Source organism: Phyllobates terribilis, unplaced genomic scaffold (genome assembly GCF_046119375.1).
Source record: "Phyllobates terribilis strain yellow unplaced genomic scaffold, ASM4611937v1 Scaffold_2__4_contigs__length_985480577, whole genome shotgun sequence".
NCBI lineage: Eukaryota > Metazoa > Chordata > Amphibia > Anura > Dendrobatidae > Phyllobates > Phyllobates terribilis.
In genome coordinates this window covers 67,142,586-67,164,175 of record NW_027362762.1, presented here as the reverse complement: position 1 = coordinate 67,164,175, position 21,590 = coordinate 67,142,586, and the positions used below count along the sequence as shown (strand labels likewise).

At 41.5% G+C, this 21,590-nt stretch overlaps 1 protein-coding gene across 7 annotated transcripts in view; it reads right to left on the bottom strand.

Moving 5' to 3' along the window:
* Nucleotides 1–10,896: 10,896 nt before the first annotated feature.
* Nucleotides 10,897–21,590, bottom strand: part of FAT3 (FAT atypical cadherin 3) — a 735,917-nt gene continuing 725,223 nt past the window's right edge. For all 7 annotated transcript variants that reach the window (XM_073662065.1, XM_073662062.1, XM_073662061.1 and 4 more), the window contains one exon: nt 10,897–21,427. In XM_073662065.1, coding sequence (XP_073518166.1) covers nt 20,808–21,427 — 620 coding nt within the window. In that variant the 3' untranslated portion in view covers nt 10,897–20,807. The remainder of the gene's footprint in view (nt 21,428–21,590) is intronic.

Genomic DNA, 21,590 nt, shown 5'->3' with positions numbered 1-21,590 from the left:
ATAAAAAACAAAGCAAAAAACAATGCTTTATCATCATACCGCCAAACAAAAAATGGAATAACACGCGATCAAAAAGACAAATATAAATAAAAATGGTACCGCTGAAAACGTCATCTTGTCCCGCAAAAAACAAGCCACCATACAGCTCCATCATCTGAAAAATCAAAAAGTTACAGCTCTCAGAATAAAGCGATGCAAAAAAATAATTTTTTCTGTAAAATAGCTTTTACTGTGTAAAAGCGCCAAAACATAAAAAACGATATAAATGTGGTACCGCTGTAAACGTACTGACCCGAAGAATAAAGCTACCTTATCAATTTTACCACACCCGGAGCAGAATAAAAAAATGTATAAAAACACAATTCCTGAATTGTTGGTTTTTGTTTATTCTGCCTCCCAAAAATAGGAATAGAAAGTGATCAAAAAATGTCACGTGCCTGAAAATGGCACCAATAAAAACGCCAACTCATCCCGCAAAAAACAAGCTATCACATGACTCTGTAGGCCAAAATATGGCAATGCAAAAACTAGATTTTACAAAATATGTGTCTTTTAGTGTGTGACTGCTGTCAATCATAAAAACCCGATATGATTCTGGTATCGCTGTAATCGCACCGACCCGAAGAATAAAGTAATCTCATCACTTATACCGCATGAGGAACGGCGTAAAAAATAAACGCTAGGGCTGGGGTTGGGGTTGTGCTAATGTTAGGGTTGGGGTTGTTTTTTTTTCAAAAGTAAAAAAAAAAAAAAAAGATGACGATCTGGCAACTAGTGTTGAGCGCAAGTGCTCGCTACTTGAGTTTGCATCGGGTGCTCGGGCATGACCTGAGTATCGCGAGTGCTCGAGTCTCTGCCCCATATGCTTCGCGGCCAAAAAAACCTCGCGGGGATTGCCTGCCATGCACGAGCGATCCCCGCTTGTTTTTTTTGGGGTGTCTAATAACCGTGAAACATGCGGGCGGGGACTCGAGCATTTCACTTGAGCACCCGTGATACATGGCGCATACCTGAGTACCCGATGCAAACTCAAGTAGCGAGCACTTGCACTCAAGAGTAATGACAACTTATTCAATATGATGACCTAATGTTATCAAATTCTGTGTCGTACCTCTTGGTTCAAAATGTTCACTATACCCCTTAATAAAATCCATGAGGGGTATAGTTTCCAAAATGGGGCCACTTGTGGGGGAGCTCCACTGTTTAGGCACATCAGGGGCTCTCCAAACGCGACATGGTGTCCGCTAACAAATTGAATGGAAAATCAGCTCAAATTGTTAGCGGACACCATGTTGCGTTTGGAGAGCCCCTGTGTGCCTAAACATTGGAGCTCCCCCACAAGTTACCCCATTTTGGAAACTAGACCACCCAAGGCACCTATCTAGATGCATAGTGAACACTTGGAACTCCCAGGTGCTTCACAAATTGATTTGTAAAAATGAAAAAGTGTTTTTTTTTCCACTTTTTCATTTTACGAACCCTGAAGGGTTAATAAAGTTCTTGAATGTGGTTTTGAGCACCTTGAGGGGTGCAGTTTTTAGAATAGTGTCACTTTTGGGTATTTTCTGTCATAAAGACCTCTCAAAGTGACTTCAAATGTGATGTGGTCCCTAAAAAAATGGTTTTGTAAATTTTGTTGGAAAAATGAGAAATCGCTGGTCAACTTTTAACCCTTATAGCTCCCTAATAAAAAAAAAATTTTGGTTCCAAAATTGTGCTGATGTAAAGTAGACATGTGGGAAATGTTATTTATTAACTCTTTTGTGTGACATATCTCTCTGATTTAAGGGCATAAAAATTCAAATTTTGAAAATTGCTAAATTTTCAACATTTTCCCCAAATTTCCGTTTTTTTCACAAATAAACGCAAGTGATATCGAAGAAATTTTTACCACAATCATGAAGTACAATATGTCACGAAAAAACAGTCTCAGAATCAGGGGGATCCGTTGAAGCGCTCCAGAGTAATTACTTCATAAAGTGACAGTGGTCAGAATTGTAAAAATTGGCCTGGTCATTAACGTGGAAACCACCCTCGGCGGTAAAGGGGTTACTAATGAAATAGGTATTCAAATAAAACACTTACAGTAGCTAAAATCAACATTTTTATAGGTCGGGTCATATTGACCCGAAACAGTACAAGTGTATAGTAAATGCGATCAGAACAGCAGGGTTAAAGGGTTAAATGAGCATGCTCGCTCAACACTAATAAAGAGTAATACAGATACTGATAATTACATTATGTATACAAGACCGAAGAAGTGGTGCTGTGCAGTGTATATATACAGAATAAGGCCTCTTTCACAGGTCCTGATATTTTGGGTACTGGGAAAACCAGTACAGATGCTATCCGTGTCCATGTGTCCAAGTGTATGTGTATGTGTAATCCGTTTGCCGCCCGAGTACACCATCCATGTGACACATACTGGAATAGGATGCAGAGTATAAATGACATGTTTAGGTGTTAAAGATGTGCAAAGACAGAAATAGATAGATAGATGTTAGATAGATAAATATAGGGTAGATAGATAATAGATAGATTGATAGATAGATAGATGAGATATATAATTATATGGGATATATAATTAGAGCCTTGCTTGTGCAGTTTACTGTACTTGTATTAAGCTAATAAATAAATAAATAAATGAATGAAAAAAAACTGACATTGGGTCCCCCCTATTTTTGATGACCAGCTAAGGTAAAGCAGACAGCTGAGGGCTTATATTATCAGGCTGAGAAGGTCCCTGGTTATTGGGCTCTTCCCAGTCTAAAAATAGTAGCCCGCAGCCAATTTTGGTGTTTTGGCAGGCTCTTCTCGATTGCCCTGGTGCGTTGGCTGCGTTTATAAATTGTTTATTTATCTTGTTTTATGAATGAATAATGCTAATTTTGTGGAAATAAGTAAGGGTTTCTCAGAAAAAAGAAGGTAGCATCTAAGGCACAATGTTTAGTAATAGTTATGTCATGAAAAATGGAGGCTTTTTGGCGGTAGTAGAGAAATGTGGTACTTTTTGTTTTAATATGTTTATGGTTATTAAATGGTATTTTTGGCATCTGATTTTGTGTACTCTCTTTTAATACATATGAAGGTCACTGATTACTTTTAGAATCCTGAAATTAAGACAATTAGATATTATTGGTGGTTCTCTAACATACGCCCGTCAGGCGCCTGAACTTGGGGGTGCCAGAGGTGTGCCTGAGAGAGGGTTAAATGTATTTTATTGGGATTTTATATGATATACCAAAACAAAGTAGCAAATATTTGTGAAGCGTAAAGGAAATGATAACATGGTTTTCAAAATATTTTAAAAATATTAATCTGAAAATGGTAATGTGCATTTGTATTCAGCCCTCACTCCCCCGAGTCAATACTTTGTGGGACCACCTTTTGGTGTAATTACTGCAGCAAATCTTTTGGGGTCTGTGTCTACCAGCTTTGCACATCTGCAAGCTGAAATTTTTGTCCATTCTTCTCTGCACACTTGCTCTCGCTCAGTGAGATGGGATTGAGAGCATCTTGCTACAGATTCTCAATGGGATTTAGGTTTGGTATGTGACTGGGCCGATCACACGCATCAATATGCTTTGGTCTAAACCATCCATTGTAGCTCTGGCAGTCAGTGCTGAGCGAACGTGCTTGACACTATTCGGTACTCGCCTGAGCATCACCCTGCTCGACATGCTCAGCGCTCGGCGAGTATTTCCTGGTTGCTCGGGCGGGAGCTCGGGTCTCCTCCCTGCATGTTTCTTGGTCTTTAGAGAGCCAATGAACATGCAGGGATTGTTGTCTGCCACACACTGTAATGCCGCAGCCATGTTGGTTGTGGCATTACACTGATTGGCTTTCCGCGCAGCGTCATCAGGTCTATATAAGACCTGGCGCCGCTATACTCGTCACAGTCTACCCCGGAATCAGGCCGAGTAATGAGAGATTTTGCTGAGTCAGGGAGAGTTTTGCTTGTTTATAGTTAGTATAGGTATTCCGCAACATATATGTCCAACTGAACTAACAGTCCTTCTGAGGACTAATACAGCTGCATATATTCAGTGGTGATAGCAGGAGTTAGGCAGGCAGGTTTTGTGGCAGTGCATACAGCACAAGAGGGTCCATTGCACGTTCTGTCTGATCCTGCTGTCACAGATATTTGTAGACATAACCCCAGATCAGGGGTCAGGGCTATTTTTTTATCTTAATCCTTATCATTTGCTTAAAAAGCAATCCAGAATACATTATTTATCTGCTCCATTTGCTTGTTAGCACTGCAGAATACAGCCAGATCTTCTCTATATTACAGAGATAAAAATCCAGAAATTTGTATTGAATGTGGAAAATATTGACCTCCATTTACAGTTTTTAGCAGTGTGTCAGTGAAGCTATTCAGACGTGGTCGCTGAGAAGAATAGTACACTACAGTGCCGCTTTTTAAAACCGTCGGTGTCGGTCAGACGTATCACATATAACTGGTCGCTGTGAAAAATAGTAAACTTCAAGTCTGCTATTTAAAACCGTGATTGTCCGTCAGCGTTTTCAGATAAGATTTTTTTGAATTCCACAACAAGGGCCTTCTGGTACTGCAACATTTTACTAGACCTCTCCGCCGCGGGAAGGAGAGATCGAAAGTTCTCCTTGTAGAGTGGGTCTAGAAGTGTGACAATCCAGAAATGACTGTCACCCAAAATGTGTAAAACACGAGGGTCATGGGAAAGGCAGCGGAACATAAACTCACCCATGTGTGCCAGACTACTAACAGGCAAGACTTCTGTGTCCTCACCAAGAGGACGACTGACCATGCTCTCTTCCTCATCCTCCTACTTCTCCTCCTGCTCCCTCTCCTCAGGCCATCCACGCTGAACAGACGGTATGACAGTTGTGTAGGTAGTACCGTCTATAGCTCAGGAAACTAGCACCTGTTCCTCCTCCTCCTCTTCATCATCCAATCCACGTTGGGATGAAATGAGGCTGGGCTGTGTGGCATCACCCTGTATGGTTCCTTGCTCCATCTCATCGTGCTCCACTTGCAATGCCTCCTCTTTAATTGTGAGCAGCGAGCGTGTCAGTAGACAGAAGTGGGATGGCGACGCTAATTATATCATCATCGCCGCTTACCATCTTGGTGGAGTCCTCAAAGTTTAGGAAGACGGCACAGATGTTAGACATCCATGCCATTGCCCACTCATCAGCTCTTATGTGCGGAGGCTGACATGAATGCCGATGGGCGTATTGAAGCTGGTACTCAACAACTCCTCTCTGCTGCTCAAAATCATTCCAAACATCTGCAATATTGATTTCCAACTTGTGGTCAAATCGCACACTAGTCGGTGAGCTGGAAGCTGAGAATGCTGCTGAAGCCCCGCCAGGGTGGCAGAAGCTGTAGCTGACTTTCTGAAATGGGCACACACACAGCGTACTTTCACAAGCCGCTCTGGCAGATCCGTGTAGATTTTGGGGAACTGCAGAACCACTAAGTTGAGCATATGGGCCAGGTATGGTACGTGTGCGAACTTGCCTAGCTTCAGAGCCACCACTAGGTTCTCTGATACAGCTTTCAACGACTCTGCAACTCTGAAACAGATGTTTCTCATTTAAGCATACAGTCCTGCTTATTGTTATTGGCACCCACACAGTTTAAGTACATAATCTGGAATATCTTCTGGAAAAAATGACTCAAGTGATGGAGGCTGAAGAGGAAGAGGAGGATGTGTTGCAGGAGCTGTAAAATACGGGGGCAATCCTGATTGACCCAGGACCCGCAATCTTCTGTGTCGGGAGGACATATTCCGTCCCAGGGTCCAACTGGGTCCTGGCTTCCACAATATTAACCCAGTGACATGCGTCAGTGAGATGTACCGTCCCTGGCCACATTCTCTTGTCCACGTGTTTGTGGTTAGGTGGTCCTTCCCGCTAAGTGCACTGGGGAGGGCACGGGTAATGTTCTGAGACCCATGCTTGTGGATGGCAGAGACGACACCGGGAGAAATAGTGGCGGCTGGGGATCGAGTATGGACACCCGGCCGCGGCCGCCATGAGGTTGTGGAAAGCTTCCGCCTCCATGAACCTAAAAGGCAACATTTCAAGTGCAAGCAAGCAGACCAGAAATGTGGGAGCTTAGTATTGCGGCCTTTTGGCTGCATACTTGAACTTGCATTTCAAGGACTGGAGTAGGGACAACTAAACGCTGAGAAGGGACAAGGACATGGACGATGATGGTTGCAAGTCTGCAATGACAGGTGCAGGCGGGGGGTATCTTTGCATGCACCATGGACAGGGGATTGGCGTGCACGCACAACAGAGGAAGAGACAGTGGTGTCACCCACAGACACTGTTGCTGGACCTTGCCGTTCGGCCCAGCTAGTCTGGTGCTTCGCTGTCATGTACCTGAGCATGCTGGTGTTGGTCAGGCTGGTAGTTTTGGTGCTCTTGATGATGCTGGCCTGGTAGATGTTGCAAATGGCCTTTCGGAGATATCTAAACAGTCTTTATAAAAGAAACAGACTCGGTAAGACCTAATAGTTGTGCTGGCAACTTCCGCCGTGTTGGTGTTCCGGGGAGCGATTGCCCACTTTGTGTCTGTGGCCACCACACTGCTTGTTCTTGCCTGTTGTGGTGCTATGCTTCCCTCCCTCTGTGTGCTGCTGTCCTCGTTCTGCATGTCCCCTTGCCAGGTTGGGTCAGTGACTTCATTTCCCACCGCTTCGTCTTCCATTTCTGCAACCTGGTCCTCCTCCTGACTTTCCGTCCATTGTGTCTCTTCATTATCCACCTCTTGCGACAGTAATTGCACTTTCCCACCGTCACATTTGAGTGACCATGGCTGCTCAAATCGCTATATGTGATCTTCTATTGCCCTGCTTGAAGCTGCCCGGCCTGAGAGGCCCTAATCTATCGATGGAAAAGTGAACAGCTCTTGGGGTAAACCTGGACCCTAATCTCTCCTTCAAAATACATATCCAAGCTCTTTCCACTTCCAAACGCACCGAGCAAGAGGCCAGAATTTCTAAATGGAAAGTTGAACAAAACAGCTCTTTGAAGTTTCCAAATGAGGGATCAGTTGTCTCAGGGCACTCGGAATGGTGGGAGGAAGGAGGATCAGGGTGAGGAGTATGCCGACTCCAAGTAAAAAAAAAATCTCCCGGATCCAAACATTCCTCAACCACTAATCTACAAAAACACTAGTGCACGCCCTCATCATCTCCAGTCTCGACAACTGCAACATCCTGCTCTGTGGCCTCCCCTCTAACACTCTCGCATTCCTCCAATCTATCCTAAACTTTGTTGCCCTTCTAATCCACCTCGCTATTCCGTGGCCTCTCCTCTCTGTCAATCTCTTCACTGGTTCCCCATTACCCTGAAACTCCAGTTCAAAACCCAAACCTTGGCATGCAAAGCCATCCTCCACACATCTGTGACCTAGACTCCCAGTACTTACCTGCACGCAACCTCCGATCCTCACAAGATCTCCTTCTCTACTCTCCTCTTATTGCCTCTTCCCACAATTGCATACAAGATTTCTCCCGTGCATCCCCCCTTCTCTGGAATTCTGTACCTCAACATTTCTGACTCTCGCCTACTGTTGAAACCTTTAAAAAGCACCTGAAGACCCACCTCTTCTGACAAGCGTACAAACTGCAGTAACCCTCGCTCCACCATACCGCTGCACAACCAGCTCTATCCTCACCTACTGTATCCTCACCCATCCCTTATAGACTGTGAGCCCTCGAGGGCAGGGTCCTTTCCTCTCCTGTACCAGTCGCTGTCACATTTTTGTTCAAGATTATTGTAATTGTTTTTGCCCCTTTTTCACATGTAAAGTGCCATGGAACAAATGGTGCCAAAGTAATAATAATAATGTGGTCCAGACTCACAGCTACTGAGACTGGACCATGTGGAAGACATGGTGGTGGTGGTGGCAAACTGACTGGAAGCATTATCTGCTATCCAACTAAGAATCTTTTCACACTGCTATGGCTTCAATAGTAGTGTCCCGCGGCCCCCTAGAAACTTGAACAGGAAGGTAGTTTGACATGATGTGGGTGTTTGTTGTGCTACCTCAGCAGGCACAGTTTCATCTTGGCCATGGACTCTTTTCTCATGATGCCATCTATTTTGTGAAGTGCACCAGTCCCTCCTGCAGCAAAACAACCCCACAACATGATGTTGCCACCCCCCGTGTTTCACAGTTGGGATGGTGTTCTTAGGCTTCCAAGCTTCTCCCTTTTTCCTCCAAATGCAACAATGATAATGATGCCCAAAAAGTTCAATTTTAGTTTCATCAGACCACAGGACATGTCTCCAAAAATTAAGGTCTTTATTCCTGTGTGCATTTGCAAACATTAATCTGGCTTTTTTAAGTTTCTTTTGGAGTAATGACTTCTTCCTGGCAGAGTAGTTTTTCAGCCCATGTTGATACAGTACTTGTTTCACTGTGGTTTTTGACACAATCTTACCAGCTTCCGCCATCATCTTCACAAGGTCTTTGTTTTTGTCCTTGGGTTGATATGCACATGTCGGACCAAAGCACGTTCATATCTAGGACTCCGAACCCGTCTCCTTCCTGAGCGGTATGATGGCTGGACATTCCCATCTTGATTTTACTTGCATATAATTGTTTGTACAGATGAACGAGGCACCTTCAGGTATCTAGAAATTGTACCCAGGGATGAGCCAGACTTGTGCAAGTCCACAATTCTCTTCCTGATATCTTGGCTGATTTCTTTAGACTTTCCCATGATGCTACACAAAGAATCTGTGTGTTTCAGGTGTGCGTTAAAATACATTCACAGGTGTGTCTCTAATTAACTCAGATGTTGCCAAAAATCAGAAGCTTCCAAACACATGATATCACCATATAGGCAGTCCAGAATTGTTTAAAGGCATAGTAATCTTCGTGTACGTAAACTTTCGACTTTGCAGTCAGTAATAAAAATGCCTTAAAACATTCTTTCTCTCTCTCATTATTCTGGAATTTCTCCATCAAAGAGTTAGGTGTTCCCCAGTCTGGGACTTTTTTAAAGAGAGTTCTGAGAGAAATAAAAGGTCATTTGCAACCTGTGCCATGTCAAGATCAGCAGGGGCCTGACCACTATGCCTAACCACCATCAGCATGATCAGGCGCATGTCATCTAAGCACCAGACTCAATGGGCTGAACCCCAGGGTCCACGAATGGTTCTAGCGGGTGACCTCACTGCCTCTTCCTCTGTGCTAGGTGCTTTCCAATCAATCCTCTGTCCATGACACTGGTGCAAATGCCTCCCGTCCTGTACCTGTCCTTGCACATTCTGAGGCACCATCATTAGGCACTTCCAAAAACTTGTCCCAGCACAGCATTTAGCTGTCCCTACCTCAGGCCTTGGAACAAAAAGAAAGTTCCCAGTCACCCACCCACAGGCCCAAACTGTAAACGGGCACATCTGCAGGCTGCTTGCTGTGAAAATGTTGCCGTTTTCGCTTGTAGAGACGAATGATTTCCGCCGACTCATGGAGGCAACCTTCTCTCAGTACTCAGTCCCCCGGCTCCACTATTTCTCCCAGTGTGGCATCCCCCGCCTTGTACCAGCACGTGTCCAGTAACATTACCCATGCCCTTACCAACATAGTTACTGGGATTGTACAATTAACGACCGACACATGGACAAGCATTTGTGGCCAGCGACACTACATTTCCCTGACGGCACGCTGGGTGAACATTGTAGAGGCTGGGGTCGAGTCCCAACCTGACACGGCACATGTGCCCCAACGCCGAGGATTGCTGGCACTACCTCTATCAGGGTTTTCTCCATCTCCTACACCATCCTCCTCATCCTCCATCTCCAATATGCTATCTCAGAGCACGTTGTCCACATCAGCCGGAAGCCCTCCTATTCTAATTTCCAATGCAGAAATCCAAAGAAGCATCCTGTATGTCTAAAGGAAAGAAGATTTTACCATCAACATAGATGGAGATTCTCTACTGTAAGAGCAGTAAGACTACAGAATTATTGTGATTGACACTTTGAATATGTTCTAGAAGAGCTTGAATGCTGTAAGATTACTAGTTATTATTTGAGATAGTTCGTAGATTCAGAAGTTTATTCGGAATTTTTGGAGTTAGGAAGACATTATTTTTCCCGGGTAGGGCTAGGGTCACACAGTATTTTTTTCTCATCCAAGACAATCGGGCCGATTATACTAATCACAGAGTTTGATCAGTGCGTGATCCGATTTTCTAAGATGAACATAAAGATGGAAATTTTTTTTATTTCCTTCATCACTGTCTGTAAATATCGGACTGCACTCAGATATCATCCGAGTGCAGTCTGATGTTTTCTACAGAGGAACAGATAATCTCGGTCCAAGGAAAACCTCTCACTTGTGCATGGCACCAGAGGATAACATTGGCCCGAGTGTGATCCAAAGTTATGTTGGATCGTACTCGGACTGAAAATACGGTCATATGCTCGAGTCTTTATATTGAGCAACTGGCAACTGCTTCTTTGGGGACTTTGTCTTTCTCGTGATGAAGACTGTGGAATTATTGGATGGAATAGATAAATCTGTCATCAGTAGAGATGAGTGAATACAAACTGTAAAGTGCGGGGTTCGCACCGTACACCTACTGTTCGGTGTTGAACTCCGAACACGGACTTCACCAGGAAGTCTGTTTTACGTTTCAGGAGTCCGGGTTGGAGAGAGAGAAATTTCCGGCTTCAAATTCGGGTCCCAAATTGATTTGGGTTCAATGGGGTTCGGGTTCAGGTTCGGGTACAGTTTTGGTACCCAAACCAAACTTTGGAGTAAAGTTCTGTCGGAGACCAGAACCCGAACTTCCACGAGTCCGCTCATCAATAGTAATCAGTTATGTAAATTTAAAACCGTTCAAAGTCTATCACATTCCGCTGAAATAAAAACACACGCACATATTTTTGTAAATTGTTAACCATCGACTTTATCAAATTCTTACAGTTACAAACCTGTACACCGCTTCTAAGAAAATAATAAAAAAACAAAAGTAAACAATAATACTGTCAACAGTGAGATTCAATCCCCCCTTCCCCACCCCCCAAAAAAAAAAGTATTCTTCTTTTAGGGATAAAAATTCTAAAAAATAATCCAGTTCATACATAATAGTTTGCATAATTAAGTTTTCATGTCCAAGAAATGATGACATTTCAAAAATTCTCAATTTGAAACGTACAAGTAAATTAAAGCAAATGGAAGAGGTCATCGAAAATAAAATAAATATTAAAAACAATAAACAACTAACCCATATTGCATCAAAGTTACTAATATTAAAAGTACACGTACAACTTCAATGCATATCTTGAGGTTCAATACGGGTGGCCGGTAACATTTTGCAAAGGTTTAAAGGGAGAATACAGTCGAAACTTTTGCTATACCTACAGGAGTTTAAGGGTTAAAAAAAAAAAGAACTATATACAATCCGTACCTTATTTTACATACATTGTCTCAAACACTACAACATACATCCTTAAGATCTACCTGTTTATAACAGGAAAACACTACAAAATCATTGTTTTTCTCATACAGTGCTCAACAATTCTTTCCCTAACAAAAAATATCAGTGCAGTTTTTGGGCTTTTTTTTAAAGTGTCAGATACTATGCAATGTCAACATGAAAGTAACATTTTCAGATTTCAGCCATACAATTATTCTTAAAAATATGATTTAAAGGGAAGCCGGTTTATGCTATGTAATATGAAAGTACTATCATTTAGGGGCAGAAACCCTGATTTCAGTGATGTGTCACTTACTGTGCTGTGTGCTGCTGTTTCTACAAAATCAGTGTTTTATCAGCAGGAGATTATCACTGCAGGACTAGGTGCCTAGTGCCTCCTAGTCCTACTCCTCTGTGTAATCTCGCCCCCACCACTGATTGGTAGCTTGCTATAGTGTACACAGGAGGCAGCCAATCAGAGGTTTGGGCGGGGTTATACACAGCTCAGCATTCAGTGATCTGCTAGATCTGTGATTCTATCACAACTGCTTCACCCAGTAAACTAAGTGATACATCGCTGGAATCAGGGTCTCTGCCCCAACATCATGCTGCTCTCAGATTAAACAGCAAAAACCTGATTACAGATTCCCTTTAAAGTATTACTATGATATTTGTTATTGCGGTTATTACAGCTGTAGAAAAACTTTTTTTTAATTTTTTCTAAACTTGAAACTTGTTTGGCAAAATGTTCATACCCAAACCAGTAATGAGATTCTAACCATGTAATAATGGCAAGTAAACACTTTATTTTACAGAAAAAAAAAACTCTTTGTAAATTCTTGAAAACTTTTAATTAAATAACCTTAAAAAAAAAATAAAAAAAAAGCTAAAAGAAAATCTCAATGTGATGATTTGGGGATAAAATAATATTAATAGTTTAATCATTTCTTACTATTATTATGGTTTCACATGTTTACCTTCTGAATATTCTTAAGCTATTCTTAAAGCAATTGAGGACTTTATCTAAATCTTATCTCTGGTAGGGAGAGAAGTACTGCTGCTCATTGAGGAGATTCAACTGGTATGTGGAGTGTTACAGGAAATGCTCCATGGGAAAAAAATATGCTAATTATTTCTTCATTAATTAAAAAAAAAAAAGAAAACTTTGTTCAGTACCACCTCTAGGTAACAACCCTAAAAGTCAATTTCTGGCCCAAAAAAGAGCCTTAAAACATGACTAGTGATATTCTCTGCCTATAGTTGGCTCTTAATAGAATTTCCTTCCTTCTGGAGGGAAGCCAATTAGAATATCTAAACCTTGAATTTTCTAGTTTATTTAATTTTCCAGGGAAATAAAACAAAAAGATTCAAAGATTATCCTTCAAGATAACTTGAAGCCCCTGGGCCCCAATGAAAAATATATAAGAGGACTTCAACCTACCATCTGTCATGATGAATGATGTGTCTTCTTATATAGCGGTGGGACATTTGGTCCCTTTCAGGAACCAGGATCTTAATTTGAACACATTGCAAATACAAGTAAGTCAACATTTTGTGTTTTGAGGTGCACAATTGGAATTGAATGTAACTATTGCAATCTCTCGTGATTTTCAATCTCACTTTTGGGTTTGTTGCTATTCATCTCACAAAACTTGCCAACATATGGCAACTTAAAGAGGACTTGTCACTAGCCATAAATGTTTTTTCTTTTTATTTTTTTTTAACCTGGCGGAAATGCCGCTGTTCTCCTGGATCCGGCATTGTTTGTCTTTTGTTCCTACGCCTTTCTGTTCCTGAGATATGGCACCTTCTTTGGCCAACTGCCTACGGTTCTCAACTCTTCTTTGTGGGAGTCTTCTTCAGTTGTTCAAAACACTAGATTTCAAGACAGGGAAGAGAGGACCATATCTCGGGAAAGAAGAGGCGCAGTAACAAAATAAAAACTACGCCGGATTCAGGAGAACAGCGGCATTTCTACCAGGTAAAAATATTGCAAATTTATGAAAAGTGTTAGGTCCTCTTTAATGCTTTCCTATGGCATGGTATGTAACATCACACAACATTGTTCTCCATTTCGCATCATGCTTGGGAACTCTTTGTCTACCTCAAGCCTAAATTAATCAATTAGTGTCTGTAGATGAATGCCTTAAATGGGTTGACTAAATATTGATATGCCATTAATGTCCTGTCTGTGGGAATACCTCCCGCCAACAGTAAAATCAAGTGGCATCTCCTGTTTTCTCTTTCCAGAATATGAAGAGCTGGATATTGTCTATATTGGAACAGCCATTGGGCCTTTGGAAAACTATTGCAGAGACCGCTTGAGAGGAAATATCATAGTGGACCAGTGGATTTTCACTGATAACACACTGATGATATATCAAATCTACAAGCAAGGCAATGATAGGATAGCAGGATTTGTTATTGAAAGAAATGTGAACCCTACATTACGAAATATGGGACAACTGACAATGCCAGTCATAGGATTGACTCGCCAAGGTGTGGGCACTGTCTGGTAGCAGTTACTATCAACTATCATTATCAACAACAATGGCTACAACACTGATGGCTTCCCGGCAAGATATATCTCTACCCTTACAATTATGGCTTACATATAGATATATCGTATTACTTTTTAGAATATTTGGTAATATTTTCCAGTTCACATTAGGTATATATGGCTAAAAAGGTGCCAATATAGTGCTAAATAATACAATGACTAACACATATGGTTTAGAGACAATTTAAATGCCCAATATTCAGTGAATTGCTGAAAAAGTAAGGTTTTGCAATCCTTAAAGGGGTTATCTCGGACTATTTTTTTTTTTTTTTTACTGTTGACCTAAGAACTAATAGGCAGTTAGTTGATAACCTCATCAACTCAGAGTGGTCACTGACTGCCACAACGTTCGATTTTGCTGCTTCACGTCAATAGAGTAGCTCTTCTTCTTCTTCTAGGCTGCTCTTTTGAAGGGGCCTGACTTCTGATGTCATGCTTATTGATACCCGACTCCCTGCAGTTTGGCTGCGGGGATTTGGCTGTCAATCAGCATGATATCGGCAGTTATGCGCGGTCAACAGAGTGCAGCGGAAGAGAAGCTGCTGCTCTGTCTAAGTGACGTCAGCAGAAACTGCAGAGCTGCTGGCAGGTCTGGGCTAGCAGAGATCTGCACTGGCCAGACCAGGCAGGTAGTTAGTTCTTAGGCCTATAGTAAAAAAATAATATACCTCCGGACAACCCCTTTTAAGGGTTTGTATGAGGTTAGAAAAACATGGCTGCTTCCTTCCAGAAACAGCTCCGCTCTTGTGCGTGGACTATGTCTCATATTGCACCTGATTCAAGTGAATGGTCAATGGACCTTTAGAAGGAGGTGACTCAGCCCTGGCTAATCCCATCCCCATCGCTACTTTAGGAATTAGCATGAAGGTTAATGAATGGGCATGATTGAAAACTCCTACCTTGGGTGGCAAAATCTCTGGGGCCAATTTTTATTTTTTTGCCAATTTTGCCTTTTTTTTTTTCCTAGGAATACCATTAGTAATGTCTGAATAAGTAATAGGTGGAGAATGAAAATCTGAATATGATATGCAATTAAAATGGCCGTCTAATTACTGCGCCATTATGTATGGGAAAAACTGGAGCAAGAGTCATAATACTGCTATAAAAAAATGGCGGCAGAAACATATCCTCACACACAATACTGAATGACATGATAGGAAATGGTAAATTTATCTCTAGTATAATACAAGGCTACTCATTATCATAAGTCTGAGGAGTGGGATAGTAACGAGTTTCTATCCTTTATCTCAGGGGACGACTAATGAGATCAGCTACTTCAAAAATGCCACCTACTACGTCATTCTACCTAGACCACCACATTGTGCTATAAGTCACCGCAGAATCCAGAAGAAAAGGCGAAAGTCTGTGGTGCTGACGGCAAGGGGCAGAATACAGAAAACTGAAATACAGATAGCGGATACTCTATAGATATGAAGCAACTACGTCAGGAACGATAAGGGATTTCCATAAGGATATGGCTCAGTTGTCATCTATCACTATCTCTATGGCATCATCTATAATGGAGATCCAAGGGCTCATCTGCCGATCCTGAAAATGGACCAGAGCTGGTCATGGACGTTAATGGAAATGTGCCGCCATTCTACACATCGCAGGGGGCGACATGGCTTTATTTACTGGGGGATGGATTTGCTTTACTTACATTGTAGTGATATTACAGTCTTTATAAATTAAGCTTAAAGGGGTATTCCATAATAATGCATTTATCGCCCGTTCCCGTTGTAATCTGATGGCAGCATAGCATAGGGGCTTAGAGCCTGATTCCACCAATGTGTCACTTGCTGGTCTGTCTGTTGCTGCTTCAATAAAATCAGTGTTTAATCAGCAGGAGATTATGATTACAGGACTAGGTGTCTTGTGCCTTCTAGTCCAACAACGCCTCCATGTGGGTGGGGTTATACAGAGCTCAGCATTGCTAAATCTGCAGCAGAGGAAACTGTGATTGTATCAAAATGACAGCTTACAGACCAGCAAATGATACATCATTGGAATTGCGGTCTCAGCCCCTACATCGTGCTATTCTCGGATTACCTGGTGACAGATTCCCTTTAAGTCCTACCCTTGGTCTTACAGTTGAAGGGGACTGGAGACTGTTTGGACCCCCACCTATCTAGCATTTTACATATCCAGTAGATGAATGAAAAAGGTTTTGGACAGGAATACAACTTTAATGTATGTTGAGAAGTTCTGAAATGTTCTTATATACTTTGCATTTCACATTTAAGATCTCAGCTGTTAACGACATCATGTCCAATGTCTATTCTGAACAGTACATGTATGTGACTTGAACGATCAACCTCACATGATCAGAAAGGTGAGTGTTACATCCGGAATATGCACTATTCAAAACACTCATCGGAATGAGCCAAAACTCTGTTTAGACTAACAACTTCGCTACCATTCTTAACAAAAAGTCATGGTGGAATTGCTTTTTAAAAAAAAGTTTCCCAAAGAGTCCTAATGGATACCAAGAAAATATAATGGGGTACATCAGGTTTTCTCCTGGGTTCTTTGATGTCAAGTATGCACCAGAACTCTAATAGAATGGGAACAAAGACCAATGTGATTAAAGGCTTAACAGGCCAAAGTCACTAAGACTGATGTATACCTTATACTTCTTATAAGACTGATGTATACCTTATACTTCTGATGTATACCTTATATTTCTTATAAGACTGATGCATACCTTCGTAATTTTTTTTTAATGAAGTGGTGTCTATGATATCCCCAAATGGATGTACTGTACAATTATTGAGAAATATGTTACATGCTCGGAAATAAGACTATTGATATAAACACTATTGAGAAATGGTTTTCTTCTACCCAAAGGTGCCCATTAAAGTTTATATTAAGTTGTGCAAATCTTTAGTGCTACAAAATGGTTTTAAAAACTTATATCTAAAGCTGGTCTTACAAATTAGATGTATTTAGGCCAAAAACGTTAACTTTGGTTGCACCATTCAAGAATCTAAAGGACATGGGGACCCGCAAACTCTACGCTGATGGAAGATCTCGGTAGTTGGTTTTCAACTACTAAATCCTTCCATTTTTGGGGAGATAACCCTCTGCCAGAGGAGTTTGGCAGCAGCTTACTACCTTTTTTCTACTGAAAACACAGGCAAACACAGGCATGCTCGTATCTGTATAGGGGTGTCAGGGTAGATACTGTAGCTGTTGGCTAAAGGAAAGATTGGCTGACCTCTTTCTTGTGTGTAGGTCAACCTAAAGGTTCTATTGTTTAGGAATTTTTTAGAATGATCCATTACGGACAAGACTTCCTTTATGTCTTTTAGAAATTCTTGAATGTACAAGATGTGAGGAAGACCATAATGTAATGCAATTCTGCACTATAACCTGAGCTCTATGTGCATTGTTATCCAATATATTCAGTTGATCACATACTTGTACACAAAGTCTTCTAACGAATGTGGGGATCACTTCACAAAAGGTGTAACTTAATGCATCTTGGGACATGAATGAAAGCTTGATTTTTAGAAGACAACTTTAAACCTTCTGGATGGAAATAGGTGTCTCACAAACACTATAGGTTGCCTCATCAAAACCACTCTTTTCCATATGTTTTATCTAGGCCTATGGACCTCGTAAGTAAAAGCAGCTCCTCTCCTGTTTCATGATCAGCTAGGGGTCAGATGAGCCTTACACAAGTCTAACTCCTGGCACCCTCAAGCATTTTCTGGTATTGCTAACAAAAATTAGAAACTGGACCTTCTGGAATTTATTGCCTATCACTAGAAAAAAAGTTTGTCCTCATGAAACTTCCTCTTAAAGTTGTAAACTTAAGAGTTAGACCTTGACCCTGGCCATATTTTTGGTTCAGCCATATTATATGACTTATCCACCTAGATGGACCCAAACCACTAGGAACTTTTTGTGGTCGAGGTCATAATCTAAGAAGCCGGTGACCATAGTTACTCATCTCCACAACAACATAGGTTGGTGATAATTTTTGGACATGACCTTCCCTTTTTTGCAACATTAATTTTAATGATATACAAGGGAAGCAACGAGACAGAATGACGTACAAACCTCAAGTGACAAAGTCAACACATAATGATCAAGAAAAATATACAAGGCCACAAATCAATAATGTAAAAGGGGCCCTGTCCACAATCTAAAAATAATATGGTTTTACTGTTTCACTTTTAATGAGAAGGCTATGTAATCATCAAACATCCAAAGACCCTGTTGTATGTCGTTAGATAAACTGTTCTGTTAAGGAAACAGAGCCACTTTTGTTCTTGGGTTGTGTCTAAAATCAATGCCCCGTTCACTTGTATGAGACTTTGGTAAAGATGAGCAATTGTCCTGGTTGGGTATCCAGTTCGATCATCCGTGGCAGTCGGTCTTCACTTTAAGCCTAGTAAGCGCCAGAGGCACCAATGATGCTATGACAAGAATGCAGGACACAGAAGTGAAGAGGGAGGACCGGAATGGACACCGGATCAGGGCTCATCTCTAGACTGAGGTGCAGTACAAGACAGAGCCCATAGAAAAGAGTGGTGCTATTTCATGAATCAGGCAGTCCTATAAGCGCTATTTCTTTTCCATGGCCATCAGTAGTGACACCATCATCAGGTAAGGTTTCGGACAGGCGTAGGGTGGCAAGAGAATTAAAGCACAAGCCTTAGCCTTAGGTGAAATGTACAAAATTTCCAGAAAACAATTTGTAGAAATAACTTACTCAACTAAAGAAGATGAGCTCTGTAATTTTTGACTTTTTTGAACCTTTTGATACATTTTTTTGGGAAAAAAGACACATGCTGGCCCTGAAGCCATTTTAAAAAAAATCTTTTTATGATGGCAACTAAGTATTTCTAGGTATTTATAAAAGGGGATATCCAGGATTAGAAAAATGGGCTTCTTTCTTCCAAGAAAAGTGCCAAACCTGGCCAAGCTTTCACCCTTTTTGAAGTGAATTTTAATAAGCTGACGACCAGAATGTTGCTATTTTTGAAAAAGTCAGCCATGTTTTTCGAATCTTGTCCAATCCCTTTAATAAATAAATCAGAAGAGGTTGGAGTATTCCGTTATGTGGAAATCCCTTTTCTCAATACATTTCAAAGCTTTACATCTTTCTTTCTAATTATTTTTCACGCACTCTCCATTACTTGCAGCTACAAAAAATATGGAAAGGGCAAAGGGGACCGTGTCCTATAGCTGTCCGATATACATAATACAGCGAATTATTGCTTTTATAAGTTCATTGAAATGTCCAGATGATACATAGTGAACACAGACTTCAGACTATGGTATCAGTTGGGTTTCTGTAGGGTCTGGAGTTTCTTACGCGAATCATAAAGATGGACCCCGGAGAGGGAAAAAAAAAACTGCCGTGATGGACAAGGCACGCACATTGGTTAAACACAAAGTGGCTTGTATGGCTAATTAAGTCAGATTATATACATCCTGTCATCAGTCATGTAGAAGCAAAATCTGTGTAAAGCATTTTTTGGATTTTTTTTTAAACTTTTGTGCTATTTCAGTAAACTATCATTTCATGGATACAAACGAACACCCTCCATAGTAAACATATTAGAGTGTACTTGTCACATATGCACAATGGATATATATTGTTGGTAAATCTAATAGTACCGGCCAAAAGTAATGCAAGATATCTAGACTGTCCCACATCATTACACATGCCATGAATATGGGGGCATTAGGAACTTGGGTAGATTTACATTTTTATGTTGGAATGTGAATAATTTTAGGATGGAGCTTGTGCCACATTACGTTGGGGCTTAAAGGGCTATTCCCATCACAGCAATTGGCCCATCGATGCTATGCTGTTTCCCTAACTCCTATAGAAATGAATAGGAGTTAGAGAAAGCGTGTAGCCCAACGAGAAACTTGGGAGTTATGAGAGACGAGAAGCGGACGGGCGTGCACCCTGGGTACTTGGTGCCAAAAGGATCCACAGATCACTCCTCCTTGGCTAGCAAAATGGACATGGACCACAAAATGAATCATTGCCCAACTATGACTTTTCCATTCCATTGGCCATGAGTTAGTGATGTTGACTAGTCTAGGTGACTTTATAGGCTGTAGTCACCTGGCGATCATGACCCTGGGGGCTATTCGGCCACAACATGGGGCAGTAATCCTGAATCTGAGAATGTGACACCATCACAAGACTTTTGAGGTTAGACAGAAGAGTGGTCTGGGTGCAAGGTGCCCAAGGGAGGGCATCGACAGGCCATTTTAAGTTAGCTAGGGTATTGAAATAATGCCCAGGGGCAGCTAACTGAATATTTGCTCAGCTACAACTTTGACCTTGTTCATTCCTTTGGCCATGAGTTAGTGATTTCGCGTTTTATAGGCTGTATTCACTTGGACCAATTCCACTGTATATGAGTGACAAGCAAACTTTTAGTCAACAGTTATAGCCCACCAAGGTCTACATCTACTGAAATCAAATCAATGTATTGATGTCCACCTGATTGAATGGTCAACGCCAAACTCTTACGAGATGAGGCTTTTGGAAACTTTTTCTTTCGAAATGAAATATTTTCCTTTTTTTTTTAAGTATTAAAACACTGTGCATACTTTTGGCAATAAATATAAGCAACATGTTAGAAGGATTGTCTATTTAATTTTGCAACATATCACTGACATACTGTACTATCAAAAGCCATTGGAGTTCCACAGTCGGCATCCGTTATTAAAAAGTCTGTGACGAATGCGACAACTTTTTGTACGCGTATCCCTAGAGGCTAGTCATGAATGGCTATACATACAGAGATAGATAGAATTAAAAATAAAAAAAATGAAGTTTGTCACACTTGAGTTTGATGTTGGGTTTCCATGTAAGGAATGTGGGAGTGATCGATTCGAAAGTCGTCTAAACTTTCATAGTCACTTATGGCCACTTCTGTATCTTCCAGTCCACAGCTGGCTGACACGTCTGAAGAAGAAGCACCTACTGAATTGTGCAAGGATAAAGATACATTATCTGTGCTTGTCATGTCCACCTTTTGGCTTTGGGCAGGCACAAAAGTACTAAATGAATGTCCGGGTTGTAAGCTGGAAGTCTCTATTTCGCTTGAGAGATGATGGGGTGGGAGATATTGGCTCGGATGAAATTGAGGGCGCCGCCGGCAGTCTGGACTGAGTGTGCTGATCACAGATCTCGGCTGTACTTTAGGAAGGGTATCGTAATGTTCTTGAAAGTCCTCCGGGAGAGGAGGTGGAAGCTGATCTTGACTTAAATAATCTTCGTGATGAGGAGGTGGGTAGTCACTGTCAATGTCGTACCCTCCCAGGTAGTAATCCGTCTCCAGTTCTCTGGTGCTACCATGGTGGGCCGATGACCCATCAGCAGTTTCGTAGTTGGGGGCCTCCTCAATATCGGATAAATGAGCACTTGGCATCCAATCAGAAGTATCCCAGTGGTATGCTGTGGAGATATAAGGGTCTGAAGTTAATACGAGGATGTTGAGAAGCCTTCGGAAAGTGTCATGCTCCTGTTAATGGAGTGGTCAGTCATGCGGCTCGTGTTGAGTCCTCGTCTCGTGCGTTCCTCCAAGCTTACGACACAAAAGCAATTTGCACAGGGTAGT